This window comes from Channa argus, chromosome 12 (assembly GCF_033026475.1).
Source record: "Channa argus isolate prfri chromosome 12, Channa argus male v1.0, whole genome shotgun sequence".
Taxonomy (NCBI): Eukaryota; Metazoa; Chordata; class Actinopteri; order Anabantiformes; family Channidae; genus Channa; species Channa argus.
In genome coordinates this window covers 25,866,428-25,883,757 of record NC_090208.1, presented here as the reverse complement: position 1 = coordinate 25,883,757, position 17,330 = coordinate 25,866,428, and the positions used below count along the sequence as shown (strand labels likewise).

Genomic DNA, 17,330 nt, shown 5'->3' with positions numbered 1-17,330 from the left:
TAACCGTAGCACTTTAAAATGTTGGTTTGCTTTTCCGTGGGGACCTCTAAATTTCTGATTCGCTCCTTTAAAACGTGTATGCGGCATATGATTGGTTGTATGTCGGTAACGTCCACCCTTGCAGCCTTAACCTAGAACTTGTCATATTTAAAAATGTCGAAATTAAAACTGTCGTTCAGGGTTGTGTTTTAGTGTTTTAAAAGACACGGAACCTCTCAGCTTTAAGAATATTGCAGCGCTCCTGGTGTTAAGCCTGTCTGAATAAACTGCCCGGAATCTACACGTGTGTTTCTCTGTAACGACTGGTTTAGCAACGTTAGCTACAGAATTCGCTTTATTCCTGCAAACATGGCTGTAACAGCTGATCACATCCGGGATAAACTTACTAAGGAGCTGGCGGCAGAGCACGTGGTAAGTTACCATCTGCAGGGATATGTAACGTCCCACCTGCTTTATGTGTGCTTTAGAGAGCAGAAATACTGCATTCAAACATCATCTCATACCTAACATTACGTTTAGCTACAGTGGCACAAACCTACGTACTACAAAGATAACAGAGATTTATAATGATTCCGTACTTGGAGCATTAGTGAACACACATTAGTAATTCACCAGGCTACAACTGAACTCTCGCTAACTATAATGCAGGTTTATGCTTGCTGCAGTGGTGTGTTGCTATAGGTTTAATTCCTGTTTAACTGTGTACTGTTTTATTAAGTGGAGGCTGATATTTGATTCTTTGCAATGCTATGATACATGGCCAACAACTAAAGCAACAATACTGAAATATGGTACACTGAATGATTTTTTTTTATTTTTTTTTTTTGTGCAGTTAGGCTTAGCTATGGGTTCTATGGGGCTGAAGCACGGCCCTAGCTTATCAGACAAAGTAGAACATTAATAGTCCATGGTATTGCTCATTTAAAAGACTCACTGAGACGAGAACCAGGAAGCTACTATAGTGTAAGTCAGGAAACATGTCAGAGCACAGCATCATATCATACAATAGTTCAGTATCAGTAGCATCTTTGATCTTGTCTCCAGGATGTGGAGGATACATCCCCTAACAGATGTGCTGCCAGCTTCAAAGTCCTGGTGGTGTCATCCCAGTTTGAGGGCAAGCCACTGTTACAGAGGCACAGGTATAACACACTATAGTAACTATCACAGATTTGCAGTATTAAGTTTGATTTTTAGTTTGTGCTCAAATATTTGGTTTCATTAAAAATAAAAACGCACAGAGCTGTGACCGGTGTTGAATGCTTGTATTATCAGGCCTGAACAGGTTTTTCTGGAACAAGACTCTGCCACCCACTGCAGCATCTTGTTCCCCTTGAAAGATCTTTGTTTCTTACATGAAAAATGTTCCTACCATTACCCTTGTACATGCATAAACTTTAAAAGTCTTTGTTATGTTTTTTCAGGATGGTCAATACATGTCTAGCTGAGGAACTGAAAGAGATCCATGCTTTTGAACAGAAGACCCTCACACCAGAACAGTGGGAGAAGCAAAAGTCCAAGTGACACACATTCTCATGCTCAAATACCTTAATAATTCAAAATTATGAAGGTATTCAAAATCAATCTATTATAAAACATACCTGATATTTCTCTCATATGTAAAAAAAATAGACAAGCACTTTCCTACATTCGCAGTTAATATGGATGTAAATCCAATGCAAGACTGGTAACATTAAACCAATCTGACTCTTTGTCTTCGTTGGTTGTTTTCTGTGCATCTGAAAATGTTGTTTAATTATGAGCTGCAGAACTGAATACAAACTAAAGTTGAGGGAAACCTCTTGACAAGTTAGAAAATATAAATATAAAATAGCAAAAAGTTACAGTCTTTGATCGTTTAAAGCGGAATGAGAAATAGCACAGAACTAATCAAGAGGGAATAATTTTGCATTTCTGTAAAAAGACAAATCAGAAACCCAAAGGCAGATGCAGGCCGTCAAAAACTGAGTGACCATGGAAGAAGGAGACTAGTGAGGGAGGCCCCCAAAGACACCTTTAACTAATTCATATTTACATTTGGTTGGCATATCATCATAAAAGGAGATTTAAATGTTCTTAAAATGATTATTAATCATTTTAGGGACTGCATCATTGTTCACCTGGGATCATTAGGTAAAAAAAAAAACCTGTCGAACCAATATGCTGATCTATAATAAGGTTTCCAAATGATCACTTTGTTTGTCTGCATCTATTTCTGAAGTCAGGCATTTGTATAAAGGTAGAGCAAATGACACCCTGAGAGGGGTCACTCACGGTGATGATTTTTTTCTCTCCATGGTCCCCTAGGGCTTGCTGCAGGGTTGTTTTCTCTAAATATCTGTATAGTCTTGAGATTACTTGGTTTTGAATTGACACTATATAATGGAGTTGAAGTCAATTGAATTGAAAAATTAGCCCGATCTTCAGCTCCCCTCAGTTTTACAGAGCTCTTCAGTGAGTAATGGCAAATTCAATAGAAACGTGATTCTATCATAACTGGGCAAACTCGATTTGTTGATTAACATAATGTGATATGATGAAAAGCTTCAGAACAGCTACTCAATAGACTTTATAATATTATTAGTTCAAGTCTATTTATTTCAACTCTAAAAAATATAACAGAAATAAACGAAGATGTTTTGTATGTTCACAGCCTCTAGAGGTCACTAACAGGGTTTTGTCTAATGCCAGGCCAATGTCAGGTCTATTGTAGTGGATGGAATCTATTTACCAGGTGACCTGTTCTCTAATCAGCTGAAGAACTTGGACAGTGAATTTAAATGAAATGAATATATTTATGACATAAATCATCGCTGAAGAGCAAATGCGTGATGTTGTGTGTCTAGTGAAGCTTCTCACAAAGCTCTGAAGTTGCCGTGAGGCGTTAAGAATTGGGCAGACCCCCTACCCGTGTGGCTTTCAGGGACACACACTGCAGCTGGGTGTTTGGATCAGTCTAAGGATGTTTTTAGGGCTTTACAGTTTCATTTTATCAACTATCTGACACACTGCTCGTCCAGTGTTTCTTCACTGATGCTCCTTAACATTTTGAGGCTGCAGGGGGATTTAAAAATAAATAAATAGTTAATATTATTTTTGTTTACTTTCTATAAATTTACTCACACAGACAGTAAAAAGTAAAAGCTTTATTCGTAAGCGTACAAAGTATTCTGAAAAATTACAACTATAAATTGTAAAATAAGTGACTGGATAATTATAAGTACCCACTTAAAAGTTATTGCCTAAATCCTTACTGGTGCAGCTCATTGGTTTCAAAATTGGTTTTCTAATATGTGTAAACAGAGAACAGAAAACTTCATTAAACGCGTGTATATTTGTTTGTATGTGATTGTTATTGTTGCCTTGTTGGTCTATGTGAGCTTTTCTGGATTTTTATTCCCCCATTCACACACCAGTGACATCAGAGCTGCCTAAGGAAACTTCAACATATGAACAGGATCTGAGAATCAATGCTTTTTCTGGAGCTTTTAATCATAATTTATTGTCAGTTTTTAAGGTGTATCATTGGGATTTTGATAACACATGGTTGTGTACGGGAAAACTGTAGACTGTAAATTCTTTTATTGATTTGGAGAAATTGATGAAACTTGGTCAAATCTGTTCATGAATATTTGCGGATGACATTTACCATTTACATCCGTAGACTTAAGGCAGTAAAATAAGACTGTTTTCAATAACAAATGGCTGAATGCTGGAGGGATTTTATCTGCAAGTGAACATGTGACAGAAACACAGCCCGAGCAACGAGTGTGTGGGGATTACTTCCACCACTTTCACTGCCAAGGCCCACTAATGGAAAAGCCGACATGGGGGAGAGTGTGTGTCTTTGCTTGGCTGTGTGTTGGTTTCAGGGTTGGTAAATATGACACAGGCCATTGTAATATATACAATGGCAGTGTCCCCCTGAGAGCAGTGAGTAATAAAAGAAGAAACAAAAAAAAGTCAGAGACTATAACAGTGTCCAACAGAGGTGCACTTATTGTCTGTTTCGCTTCAGTATCAGGAGATATACAGATCTTTACTATGCCACAAAGTACATTCAGCTGTTTGTCAGAGGACTCTCTCAGAAATCAGACATAGCTCTAAGACCATGTAGCACAGAGTCTGTTTTAAGGTTAAATATTTATTCTTTCATTTTCTTCAGTGGTTGTGCATATCATTCACTCAGAAATACGGCTGTGGCTCAGTGGGTAAGGCAATCGACCACAGGGTCAGTTGTTTGACTCCCAGTCCCTCCTGAATGTTTAAGTGTCCTTGGGCAAGACACTGAACCCCAAGTTACTCTCGATGGGTCAGGTGAGCATCTTGCATGGTGGGTATGTGTGTGAGTGACTGGGTGAATGAGAAGCAACTGGCAATGGGCAGAATGAGCTGGGATTCAAACCACCGACCAATTGATTAGGGGATGACGGCCTCACCTCCTGAGCCACAGCTACACCACAACAGCTTCTGCTCATTTCTAATAAGAATCGAAGCCCTTGAGGTAATTACATTTCTTCTCAAACATTATTACTGTTACATCCTGAGGAGCAGCACAATTACTTAAGACCAGTTATAATTGGATGGTGGTGTAGGTTTGCAAAGCCAGTCGCAACACGTCTGAAGAAACCAGGCTGCAATGGAGCTTGTGTTTTGTGTTAATGTCACTGGGAAACCCCAGACATTTACACTGAGAGTAGGATGTGACTCAGTGGTAATTCTCTACTTCCTGGAAAAGCAAACAGGATCTTTCACAAGTTAAACCAACTTAGCCTAAACTAGCACCTAGTTTACGTCTGTGTAAGACGAAGAGAGACGGTTTGAAAGAGGAGTAAATAAAACTGGGCAAGACAGATAGAACGTCAACAAATAATACTTTGTACTTCATCACGTTACAATTAAAAGCCAAATTCGCTCCTGTAAAAGTGTGTGTTAAACATCGGTATTATTATCATAACCACTTTATTCTCTGCCTGTGGTCAGAGATACATTACTAAGTTAAAGTGTATGTTGTTTCTGTATCATGTCACTGAACACATTTGTATATTTATATGAGGATAAGCCACCCAACCGACTGGAAAGACGCATTCCTAAATTCACTGGAGCAGAAATGCCTCCCCTGATGGATTAGGAATTAGAAAGTAACAAATCAATAAACAATTCTCATGTGCGATCAGAGACGTTATATTAAACAGCTTGGCTTCGCTGCAGGAGTTCATCATTCCACCCACACAGAGTCTGAATCACACATAGGGTCAAGAGAAAGACAGCAAGGGTTGACTGAGCAGGCGTGAATGCATCGCTTACGTTCCATTAGTTCACCCTCACGAGCTGATCTTGGCAAAGATTGTCTCCACCTGGATCTCTGTGTCCCCACACCGACCTCCACCTTGTCAGAGCAGTGGCACAAAGGTTCAGCACCTAGACAGATTTGGCTTGTTCAAATTTGCATTTGCATCAACCCTCACTTTCTTTTAACTTCTTCAGCTCTAAATACTTGTCATACAGTAGCATGGGGCTCCCCAATAAAACATGTGAACACCAATACTCGTCTATATGGCGCCCGTGTGTATTGTTTGGCCTGCCCGTCTTTAATTTGTGGTTTGTGACACTGTTAAAAGTCACGCGCACGCTCAGCTCTCTCGGGTCATTAACCCCTCCACTGCCGCTCAGGTCTCAGACTCAGTTCAGTCAGAACCATGTCATACCTGAGTCCATGGGCAATTTTACAGGTGAGCTCAGCACCTGCTTTCACTCCGCCTGCCAGACTGTATTGGATGCCGTGGCTCCACTTAAAACCAGGCGGCCTAAAGCGAAATGTGAGCCCTGGCTGAATGCTGAGACTCGCAGAGGGCCGCAGAGCTGAAGGCAGGTGTCCTTTCAAATGGTTAAAGACTGTCGGCGTCTTTATCAGTTCACAGCAAAAGCGTAAACCCTCTGTTATGTTTCGGATGATTGACAAAACTCTTAATGCTCCTCACGCTGCCTCTTCTGAAACTTGTGAAAACTTTCTGCATTTGTTTTTATTAAAAGGGTCTCTATGGCAAGAGCCCAGATCTCACCGCCTGCCTTTGACCTATCAGACCCTGCTCTGCTGTCCTTCATCAGTTTGAGCCTGTCACCTCGTCTGAGGTTCAGGGGATTGTTGGGTTCACCTTGTGATGCTCTTCCTTCCCAACTTTTTAAAGAAGTTTTTCTTACTTCACCATCTGTTCCTACCATTATAACCTCTGGGGTGGTCCCCAAAATTTGTAAACACGCAATAGTTTGACTTCTCATCGAAAAACCTGGGCTAAATCCACGTGTTCTTGCTAATTTTACACCTGATTGTTTTTTTATCAAAGATTTTGGTTCATTCAAACAAAATTGTTTATAGTCAGCTAATAGCATTTTTAAATGAGACTTTCCAATCTGGTTTTAGAATGAAATACAGTACTGAGTCTGCTCTTTTGCATGTTTTTAATAAAAATTATCTAGCCTCCAAATCTGGTGACTCTGTGGTCCTTGTACTACTTGATTTAACTGCTCCGTTTGATACAGTGGACCATATTTTAATGTATAAATGTATAAAAATGTGTGTTATAAAAATAAAGGGCCCAGCTCTAAATTGGTTCAGGTCCTATTTAAATAATAAAACTTTTTGTCTTCAACGTGGAGACTTTAAGTCCTCTCCTGCTTCTCAGTCTTGTGGAGCTTCTAGTTTAGGTTCTATGTTCTTTGTATTTGTTGCCCCTGGACTCCGTCCTCAGAAAACATGACATTTCTTTTCACTGCTATGCTAATAGCTGTCAGATCTATGTTCCACACAATAAGAACCGTTTTTGTCAGTTTATTACTGGAATGTTTAAAGGACATTAAGGCCTGGATGGCTCTTAACTTCTTACATTTTCACCATTCAAAGACTGAGGTGATGTTGTTGAGAACTAATTCATCTGGTGGGGCTACCCTGTAGACCTGGGACCCTTGGCTGAATATGCCAAATCTGAATTTATTAACCTTGGGTTTTAAACCAGATCCAGTCTGGTGTTAAGTCTAGTTTCTTCCACCTGAGGCAGCTGGCCAGAGTCAAGTCCATTCTTACAAAGCAGCACTTTGAAGCAGTAATCTAGGCCTTTGTTACCACCCGGCTGGATTACTGCATCGCACTTAACCTTCGCATAAGTCAGTCAGTCTCTCGACTGCACCTTGTCCAAAATGCTGCAGCACTCGAAAATATGAGCATACTTCTAATATTTTCATTTCAATTCACTGGCGGCCTGTGCACTTCAGGATCCATTAAAACTTCTATTTACTTAAATGCCTAATGGGGTTGCCCTCCTGTACCGCTCCGAGCTCCTGCATCCATACAGTCCACCGCGGTAGCTCAGATCAGCGGACCTGCTGCTTTGAGTTACAGTTCCAAAATCTAAACGTAAGCTCAGAGGGAACTGAGCTTTTACGTTGACTATTTGAAAACTGTGGAACTGGTTGCGCCCTTGCACATTAGACAGGCCTCATCCTTGCCTGTTTTAAATCCTTTCTTAAAACCCACTTTAGAGGCCTTTGACACAGTCTGAGTGGTTGACGTGCTTTTATCTGTCCGTTATTTTATCTGTTTTTATTGGTTTTATTGCATTCGTTTTGTGCTGTTTTTGTTTCTGTTAATTGTACGTTTTTGACCTGTGCAGCACTTTGGTCAACCCAGTTGTTTTAAAGCGCTTAACAAATAAAGTTACAATTTACAAGTTACATTCATGCAGACCTGCGCAGAAAGAAAAGAGGGAAACAATCCATTATTTGTTTGCGCTTTTATGATTCATGTCAGTTTCCAGAGATCAAGACAATAACAATGGATAATGTGACATTGAAGTCATGATTGTCTTCTTTACTCCTTATTTATGCCCTATCCTGTGTTACCACATTCATACACAAAACTGGATTTTAAACATTTGTCAGTTTCTGGACAAACGGAACTTCCTCAAACATCTCGTCTGTTTTCTGGTCCACTTGCATGTTACACATTTACTGAGACAGTAACGTCTCCACGCATCAGGAAGGTGCAGAGCAGTAAAAGTTGGAGCTGAATCCGCATCAATGTTAAAAACGTTTGAACGAGTTGAGATGACTTGTAGTGGTGTATGTTTGAACAATATGAACGCTGAAATCCAGTGTTTGCTTATAAGTCACACTGTAACCAAGTGCATTAAGTCAAAGCATGAAGATGTGCGTTATGGACTAGTTACCTGGTCAGGTGCAGCTTATTTTGAGAACAAACTAAGCTGGTTCAGCTGTAGGCTCTGTTAGTCTGCGTTACAGCTAAAATTGTTGACCAGCCATGAAAAGCAAATATCATAGTGATGTTTGGGAGATATTCTGTGTATCTTGGCACCTGGGGTCTAATAAATAGAGAGGAGTGCCAGCTTCCTCTCGCGAGGATGAATATGCTCTCAGTTGGCAGAATGTGGAGATCTTGAACCCAGTCACTGCAAAGCTGTTGATGAACTTCAAGGGATTTAAAACTTTTAAACTCTGCAGGTTTATGCACTCAGTCTGAAAGCAAGATCATTAGTAATGTCTGGTCATGTGTTTGGGAGAAATGTGTCAGAAATCCAGGTCATATGAGTCCAACTGAGGGTCTACCTGAAGTAGTGTTTTTAATTTGTCCAAGTTCTGGTTTACAAGTAAATTAAATGTATCCCTGTTCAACCCCTTTATCTTTCTTTCTCCCCCTCTCTGTCAGTTTTGATCAAGAAATATGTATTTACCCAAAGTAAACAAAATAAAGGCAGATAAACAGACAGTATAGGTCCCCAAATGGTGTCTGTGTCCCAAAAGTCCACACTCCTACCATTTTGTAGCCCATAAACTTAATCAACTTAGTTTTAAAAAGGGTGTTTTTCTGTCACCTTGGCGGCTAAAAGTTTTGTTTTTCTTAACCAGTAACAAAAATTCATTACAAGTTGAGCCTTACTTTGTCAGTTTAGCCCATTGTTCTAATCCTTTATCATTGTATTTACATTATGCATTGTTCTTACAAAACAATATTAAACTGTATTTCTTTACTAATAAACCAGTTCATCTGCCTCATTTATTAATATTGAAATAAATTACATATATGAGTTTTTTAAGTTTGTTGTTTGACAAACTAATAGTAGCAGATAAAGTCACACCTACACAATGTGTACAGGTGATCCCATAAAATACATTTAACTTCGGTCTTTCTTCACAGTGTTTGTTGAGTCATTAATGATTCATGCTACCGATGTCCAGCATAGCATGCAACTCTCCGGGCTCGTATCCCAGCAGGCCTTGCAGGTTGCAGACAAAGCGGTAGACATAGCGTTTGCCGGCTGTTTTTCGTATGATGTTTTTGTCATAGTAGTAGCGCAGCCCCCGACTCAGCTTCTCGTAATTCATCTTGGGTTTGTTCTTCCTCCGACCCCACAGCAATGCTACCTGGAGAAAAAACCTCATGGTAAAACCAGCAACAGTGGTTTATCCTCCTGGTACTTCTTCTTCATTTTATACCAGTACAATGATGAGTTACATATTGAATGTAACAAATATTAAAGTTTAGTGATAACAGCGATGCCTGAAGACTGATTGTAGGTTTAAGAAAACTAATTATTATATTATTGACACTGTATATTGATTGTACACTGTAGTATTGGAGGGTTTTACATCCAATACGCCAATACAAGTATTATCTACCTCATCAGGGTTCGTCAGCTTGAACTCCCACCCGTCTCCTGTCCAGCTTATACATGACTGACAGCTGCGGTCTGTCAGAAGCTCCAGGAGAAACTGCCACAGTTGAATGGGGCCACTTCCTGTTTAAACCACAAAGCAAGAATAAGGATGATTGGCTGCTGTACAGTTCTACAGTCCAATTGACACTGATCTCTTTGATAAAAAAATAACTAAATGTATCTGGGGAACTGTGGTGCAGGAAGGTCCACCAATCCCACAGCTGTTGGCTCAATCCCCGGCTCCTCCGGTCACATGTCGAAGTGTCCTTGAGCAAGACACTGAACCCCAACTTAGTTGCTCCTGGTGAGTGTTGGCCAGCTGCATAGCAGCTCCCCCATCGGTGTATGAGTGTGTGTGATTGTGAGTGTGAATGGGTGAATAAGAAGCAGTGTAAAGCGCTTTGAGTTCCAATAGGTAGAAAAGCGCTATGTAAGTGCAGAACATTTAGCATATTTACCTACCAGTGTAACCAGCAAGGATAGCTGCTGGGATCACAGCTCTGCCCACATCAGTTTTGTTGCCCACATATTCTTTGAAGCTCCGGTGTGACTGTGATAAAGCAAAGACATCTTCAGATATGGTCTCGTCAATGATTGGGTCTATATCCTGGAGCGGAGCAGCCCACGACAGAGAGCTCACAGTGTCTGAGGCATCACTGAGAGTAATTTCTGGGCCTCTGTCTGTCTCTACATAGTCAGGGAAACAGAAACACAGGAACTCAGCAGGCCTGTATGAACAAAGGGCTCTTTAATAAGCACAGAACTTGGAAGTAAGAACTTGAAGATCACGCCATCCTTCAAATTAATGATTAATTGCCATCTAAACTGTGTCATATTCATTTTGAACTTTCCTGAACAGGAGGAAGCAGAGGTAAGAGAACATTTCTCTTACCTCTGCTTCCTCCTGTTTTCTGTAGCACGCCGTTAGAGGACATGTCCCTGCTGGCATCGTCTGTCTTCATGTGATGGTCTTGATGTTGTACAGTCAAAGGGTCCAGAGTGTGGAGCTGTGTCCTCTCAGCCGGATGGTACTGAACATGGTAGAAATGCTCCTGAATATATTCTGAGTCTGCTGAAGGAACACAGATCATAAATCATAAACATATTGAGAATAATAACAATTAACTGTAGAATAATTACAGTAAATGGAACAGTGGTTATTAGGACAGTTACAGTTGGTTGAGGTTGGATTATTACAGTACATACGTACCTTTGTTAAACTGCAGCTGGGAGAGAGATGTGCCGATGGGTAAAGAAGCACAACAGTCATATTCATTCTCTGGTAAATTAAATTCAAATGACAAAAAAGTCAGACGCTAAACTGTGTTATTACAGATTTCCGAAAATTCAATGTCATGCACCTTTTCTTTAGTTATTACAGCAACGTTTTACTGCTTTGCTTAAACATTGCATTAGTGGCAATTCACCATAGTTGAAATGTATAAATATTCGAGTACTATTGAATCCCATATTAATGACTGGTATTTGGTTGGGCAGCACAGTGAGAAGCCTCGCAGCTAGAAAGTCCCCAGTTTGAATCCCTGACTGGCTGTGGCCTTTCTGTGTGGAGTTTGCATGTTCTCCCTGTACTCGTGTGGTTTTCCCTGGTTTCCTCCCGCAGTCCAAAGACATGCATGTCAGGGTAACTGAGTACTCTAAATGACCTGTGGGTGTGAATATGAGGGTGAATGGTTGTGTGTGAATGGTTGGGTTTGTGTGTGTGTCTTTCTGTGTTGATCCTAAAATAGACTGTCCCGGGTGGACCCCACCTCTCACTCTGTGATCGGCTCCAGCCCCCCGGGACGATGAGCAGGTTAAGTGGTTACAGATAATGGATGGATGGATTCAAACCATGAGTATCTCAGTTGTCAATCGTATCACAAACAGGCTGTGCAAAACTTAAAGTAAATTCAACTCACTAATCTGTTATTTACCTTTCCTCATGGTCTCCAAATGCTCCCACAGGATCTCCCCTGCAGTGCAGTCAGACATCATGCCCAGGAAAGCCTCTTGGTCTAGACTGCACAGCTCACTACCTTGCAGGCCCCTCAAGTCCGAGTCCAAGCAGTGGAGACCAAACTCAAACTGGCACCAGTTCAGCCAGTGGTTCACCTCCAACTCCGACCACAGCATAGGATCTGGACATATTCAAGTGCAAAAGTCAGAGCAATGCTTTACCAGCTCTTCACCTCACCTCCTATAAAAAAACTGAAAGAATTTAGGGATGGTTCAAACCGAACCCTGAGGAAAGTGATGGTTGATCCTCTCCTGGGTGAAGCCAGCAAAACTGGCCTTCACTGCCTTGCTGAGGACCTCCTTACTGGTTGGGGTAAGAGGAGGGACGTCTAGGGTGTCCAGCTCTGGGACAGAAAGAAAATCAAGACTAAACACTGTATTCTTCACTGTAAAACATTACACAGGAATACGGTGGATCTATTTTCTCTCAGTGATTTAATGTAAAGATGTAAGTTTTGTTCATTTGACATTAGCTCAACTCCAAATGTTTAGTTTTAACCTTCAAGCTTCTTTGGGCCAGTAAAAGATTAGTGAAACAAGCTTTTACACTGCCGCTCTGGTTCTATCCCTGGACCACCAGGGTGAAAAATCTGGGTGGGGCAAGTGAAAAGGCAGCACCTGTTTTCTCCCTCACCCTGGACCCTAACTGCTCCAGTGCACTCACTCAGTGGCCAGAGATCAGACTGTGGTTGTACAACTTTCAAGTCTATGTAACTGTGTGAAGGTGATTAGCATGTTCCTGAAAAAGAGGCCTCTCAGTGAATTCACCCCTGAATAAAGGTTTTAAAAAATCTAGGATTTGTTAAGTCTCTTAAACAATCTGATCGCATTTCCTTTTAATTACATATTTTAGATTCTTCATTCATTTTGCAATTGTAATAATTTGCCATTTTTGTCGGTGGTCACTGTCTGATTCTCCTCTTCATCATGTTTCATCCATTTTCCACAGGAGGCAGATCTGGACCATAGGCTGAGGTCAGTCAGGCACACGCACTCGACAAAGCCGGTGCAAAACCAGGCGTAGCATGGTCCTGCTGAAACATCCCCCGACTTCCTGGAAAAGAAATTGCCTAATTGGCAGCGTGTGTCCCTCTGAAATTCCAAATCCATGGTCCATGGGACCTTCACCCATATTTAAGTGACCCGTGCTGTGGGCACTGAGGCATCACAGATCCTGCTGTTTACACTTTTCACCGACAACAGTCTGAATGGTCTTTTTCATCTTTTCGCATAGAACCTGACATGTTTTCCCCTAAAAAACAAAGTGAAATGTGGACTGATCGTAGAACATGATTCCACTGACATGAGCTCAGGGCCTCTCAGAGAACTCACCAGCAATTCTGCACAAAACTGATGTTTGGCTTCCTCCTTGTGTACTGAAGTTTCAGGTGGCATTTCTGAAGGCACAGCAGCCAAAATCTCTTCTCTGTACTTTTGTCAGATAAATAAAGGTTCAATAGAATGACCAAATTACACTTATTGTATTTTAATATTGTATTTTATATAAAGTCTCATCTATTCTACAAATAGTTTGTAATAAAGACACAGAGCAAGTGTCCAACAAGGATTTTTCCTTCTACAACAAACAACAATTTGTGTAGTGCTCCAACAATACAAATGACTTAGAGAGACTGCAGGTCCACCTTCAAAGTACTTATATTTAATGTACAAATAATAAACATTGTATGACAATCTACAACACACAATAATTGTATCCAGCAAGTGTTTATCAATGAACAGTGTGTGTCAGCAGGTACAACTTCTCTTATGAACACATATTATTTATGATCATTTTTTACAATGTTTTCATTCATCAATATATCATCATTCAGTATTTGTTCACACATCCAATGTCAGCAAGTACATGATCATAAAATAAACAAACCAATTCCAAAAAAGGATTTTCAGCTGAACAAGCTGAAAGTTTTGCTTTTGCCAAAATAAGCTGAAACAAAATATTGCTTCCTATATCCTGGTGTATATACTTATATACTTAGACAAACTTCAAAGCCAGTTAGCCTTAAAAATTTCAAAGGCAAAAACTTTAAAGGCAAGTATGTGATGTCATATGTGATGTTATCAAGAACCTTATTGAAGCATAAAAGTATAAAAATAGAAGCATAAAAGTATAAAAAATATTTAAAAAGATGTATACAAGCAATAATGTCCTTTTATCTACACTTCTTGTTCCGCCTACATGACAGAGAAGCGCTTTGCTTTCTGATGAAAGCCATTAGCTGCATCTGAACACTGCAACTGTTCATGTGGAATCAGATATTATTAAATATGATTAAAGGCTATGACACATCCACAGATTAAAGGTGTAGGTAACACAGGCTACATTAAAAAAACACCTAATTTATACTGTGATAGAAACAATTTGGAAGGTTTTTAATACCAAAGAGTAAAGATCTACATTAACATCTACTAAATCATCTGTCAGTTTGAGTTTTTACTGAAGAGTGACCGGGGCCGAAACAAGAAGAAATAAGAAAAATGGAGAGGAAAAGTGATTTGAGGAAGAAGTGTCTTACCGTAAGTACTGCAGTCCATCCCAGTGCGTGAGGACTTGGGGACTCAGGTGGGAGAAACAGATGGCACACAGGGGGGAAATGGGACTTTAATATGATAGATAAGATAGGAGGGGACAGGTTGTGACAGACAACTGTCAATCATGTGGATGTGGGAGGGGCAAAATGAGCATGTTTGAAGTGAGGTGGATTTTCCAAACAAAACGTCCATGGAAGTTATTTATATAGTGTATATTTAGCTGCTTATGATAAGAAAAGGTAATTATATCATATTTGCACAAAACTCTTCTGTGTCCACATATTAATGTATTATTTGAATGTGCGGCTGTAGGTAAAGGCAGTCGTCCACGGACCACAGGGTGAGTGGTTCGATCCCCGGCCCTGACTATATGTCGAAGTGTCTCTGGGCAAAACACTGAACCCCTAACAGCCCCCTCCCCAGCTGTGCAGTGCTGGTCCAAGCCCGGTAGAAATTGGGGAGGGTTGCGTCAGGAAGGGCATCCGGTGTAAAAACTGTGCCAAATCAACATGCCGACAATGATCCGCTGTGGCGACACTGAACTCACGGGATAATATGAAAGGACCAAAAAAAATAAAATTATTATACTTAACAATCCATGTGCAAGGCACTGCAGATTTATTCTCCATTTTTGGATTAGAGTATGTTTAGAAATAAGTTAGTCTTTAATTTTATAGGCTTTGTTATTTGGCAGTTATTAAGACAAAAAACTTGGACACACTTTCATGTGTATGACAATTGAAAAAATCCATGAATTCAATAAACGAAACATTAAGACACATGTGAGTTATTGTATTCTTTATCCATGTGTCATAACCAATGTTGGATTGAGTGTTTAGGATTTCTTAAGCTGACATAAAATGGAATGAAGTAAGACAATGTAGGATTCCTAAAGTTAGTTAGGGTTATAAAAAATCTCTTCACTTTTCATTTCATAGAGAATGAATTTTGTCATTTTTCTAAATTCCTCCTATTTCCCAGAATCACCATACAGATGCTGAACTCTAGTCACATTTGGTTATCAGCTAGGTCGTCTAACTCTAACTAACTGTGTGGTCAAAATTCTCCTTAAGACACTGGGGATTTATTGAAAGATCATTTCATATATAAACATGCTGCAGAATTCATTGGTAAAGTTGATTATGGGTAATCTCTAGGGCTCCGATGGGGCTTCGTCTCTGTGGCAGCAAAAAAGAATGACAGCTTTATGCGTTGAGTTTTCATTGTGTGTTAATATAAAGTATTTTTGTAATTAGAATAGTAAGTAGTGCATGTCACTAAGAGGACAGTACAATGGCGGGACAATAATGTCAAACATGAATGCATGGCTGTTTCGCATGATGCAACAAAGTAGGTTTTTTTGAATGGTACTATGCATGTTTGCTGTTATTTTAAAGACGTAAGAATCGTCTAATGCTGTTAAGTACAGTATAGTAACTTCACTAAGAATGTTCAGGTCCTAGACTGTCAGCATTCAAAGCCCACCAGACTGTGCTGCATTAAACTAAATCAGATACTTTGGTCTTTATCGATGTTGTAACATGATCCTCTGATGTTTCATAGTGGCCTGTAAACTCGGGTGATGAAGCCCCAAAGAGAAATAATAGAAAGCAGGACCACAGTCCGATGGAATCGATTTTTGATATGATCCATGAATGTGTTGTGTGAATTTTTCTTTCCTCTGCAATCAAACTAGCATTGAAAAAAAAAAAAAAGAAAAGCATCTTTCTTCACCAAAGGAGCTAATGAAGCTAAATGACGAGCACCTTAAAATATCATGTTGAGGATTAGCGACACAATTCGGAATGAAATATGAAATTGTATTTATTACCTAACAGGCCGAACCCCTTGATACCATTATAGTTGTCTCCATACAGTGACTGACTTGACCTGGCTCGATACAAATATGAAATAAGGATCTTTTACATAAATTTTAACCAAGATGATTCCCTGTGAGACATGACTCCTGATGTGCTCTCACGAATCCACGATCTTTGTCATCACCAAGTGGCCGTCAGTAGAAAGACACTCGGGTGAATAGTAGAGTTTCTCCACTGCTCTCAGATTTCTTGTCCTGGACTTTGTTTTTCAGCCATTGATGATGTGTAAAATGTCACATGCTTCATGTCTTCATGCATATTCCAACCACAAAAACTCTTTGAAGACTTTTGAGTAACAAAAAAAGCACGGTGGCAAGTTTATTTTTTACAAATAAATCATTGAGTGAGTTGAGTGAACTATCAAAAATAGTTTGTTAATTTACCTCATTATTTCAGGTTAAAAGACCTAAAATCAGAACAGCTCATTTTAACCAGGTTGGAAATGATCTGATTATAAAACCCAAAGCTGAGTGAACTTCAAAGTAAAATATTTACATGAAGTTACTGAGACAAACTGATTTTGCACATTAAACATCAGACATGTCACTCTCTCTACAGCTAAACAGCAACAGCTCAACACAGCTTAAAAGAATCAACACATTCTTTTAATCATATATAAATTCAATAATCCTTCTCTGTCACAGACTGATGTGTTGTGACGTTTCTCCATCGTCCAGTGTGCAGACAGTTCAGATTTATGTGCAGAAAGTCGTTTTTTTGCTTTTCCTCTTCTAACTCTGAATTATAAATCTCTGCTCTTTCTGCTGTTGTACATAAACAGGAGGAATGACTCTGTGGCACTTTTAATATGCCCCCCCCCCCCCTTTTTTTTTTCTTCTCATTAAAAAGTGACTGAACTAGCTACACTAGCAGCATTTAGTTATCATTATTTAGTTTATTACTACTAATACTCTTTCTTTCGCTCCCAGAATGAAAACCCCTCTTCATTTGCGTCGGCTGGTTTTCCTTGTTTCATTAGATCTGCTTGTTTACACTGAATCATGCAGAGCGAGAGTCGAGGTCCTCTTAAGGAGGTCTGCAACTGGTAGTGTCAGTGCTGTACATAGTATAAATTTTGTCAGCCCTCGGGGGGCCCTACTGACCTGGGCTCTAAGCATATGCCTGCCTTACCTGCTGCCATGGAGCGCTTCTGCAT

The 17,330-nt window shown here is 39.9% G+C and overlaps 2 protein-coding genes across 2 annotated transcripts; one reads left to right on the top strand and one right to left on the bottom strand.

Moving 5' to 3' along the window:
* Window positions 1-117: 117 nt before the first annotated feature.
* On the top strand, window positions 118-1,712 carry zgc:112271 (uncharacterized protein LOC553698 homolog). The gene is made up of 3 exons (XM_067523054.1): window positions 118-411; window positions 1,045-1,142; window positions 1,425-1,712. The coding sequence occupies exons 1-3, from the start codon at window positions 349-351 to the stop codon at window positions 1,522-1,524; spliced, it is 261 nt and encodes an 86-aa protein (XP_067379155.1). The 5' UTR covers window positions 118-348; the 3' UTR covers window positions 1,525-1,712.
* A 7,172-nt stretch (window positions 1,713-8,884) lies between these two features.
* On the bottom strand, window positions 8,885-17,330 carry LOC137137171 (protein c-ets-1-B-like). The gene is made up of 7 exons (XM_067523104.1): window positions 17,306-17,330; window positions 11,969-12,088; window positions 11,663-11,866; window positions 10,621-10,800; window positions 10,191-10,415; window positions 9,691-9,809; window positions 8,885-9,435 (listed from the first exon to the last, which is right to left on the bottom strand). The coding sequence occupies exons 1-7, from the start codon at window positions 17,328-17,330 to the stop codon at window positions 9,223-9,225; spliced, it is 1,086 nt and encodes a 361-aa protein (XP_067379205.1). The 3' UTR covers window positions 8,885-9,222.

Excerpts from the sequence above, each read along its gene's own strand:
- zgc:112271 (XM_067523054.1), top strand. The coding sequence starts at position 349 with ATGGCTGTAACAGCTGATCACATCCGGGATAAACTTACTAAGGAGCTG. Across the intron at positions 412-1,044 it reads AGCTGGCGGCAGAGCACGTG|GATGTGGAGGATACATCCCC; the intron begins GTAAGTTACCAT and ends TCTTGTCTCCAG. Across the intron at positions 1,143-1,424 it reads CCACTGTTACAGAGGCACAG|GATGGTCAATACATGTCTAG; the intron begins GTATAACACACT and ends ATGTTTTTTCAG.
- LOC137137171 (XM_067523104.1), bottom strand. The coding sequence starts at position 17,330 with ATGCAGAAGCGCTCCATGGCAGCAG. Across the intron at positions 11,867-11,968 it reads CAACCATCACTTTCCTCAGG|ATCCTATGCTGTGGTCGGAG; the intron begins GTTCGGTTTGAA and ends GAATATGTCCAG. Across the intron at positions 9,436-9,690 it reads AGCTGACGAACCCTGATGAG|GTAGCATTGCTGTGGGGTCG; the intron begins GTAGATAATACT and ends TTTTTTCTCCAG.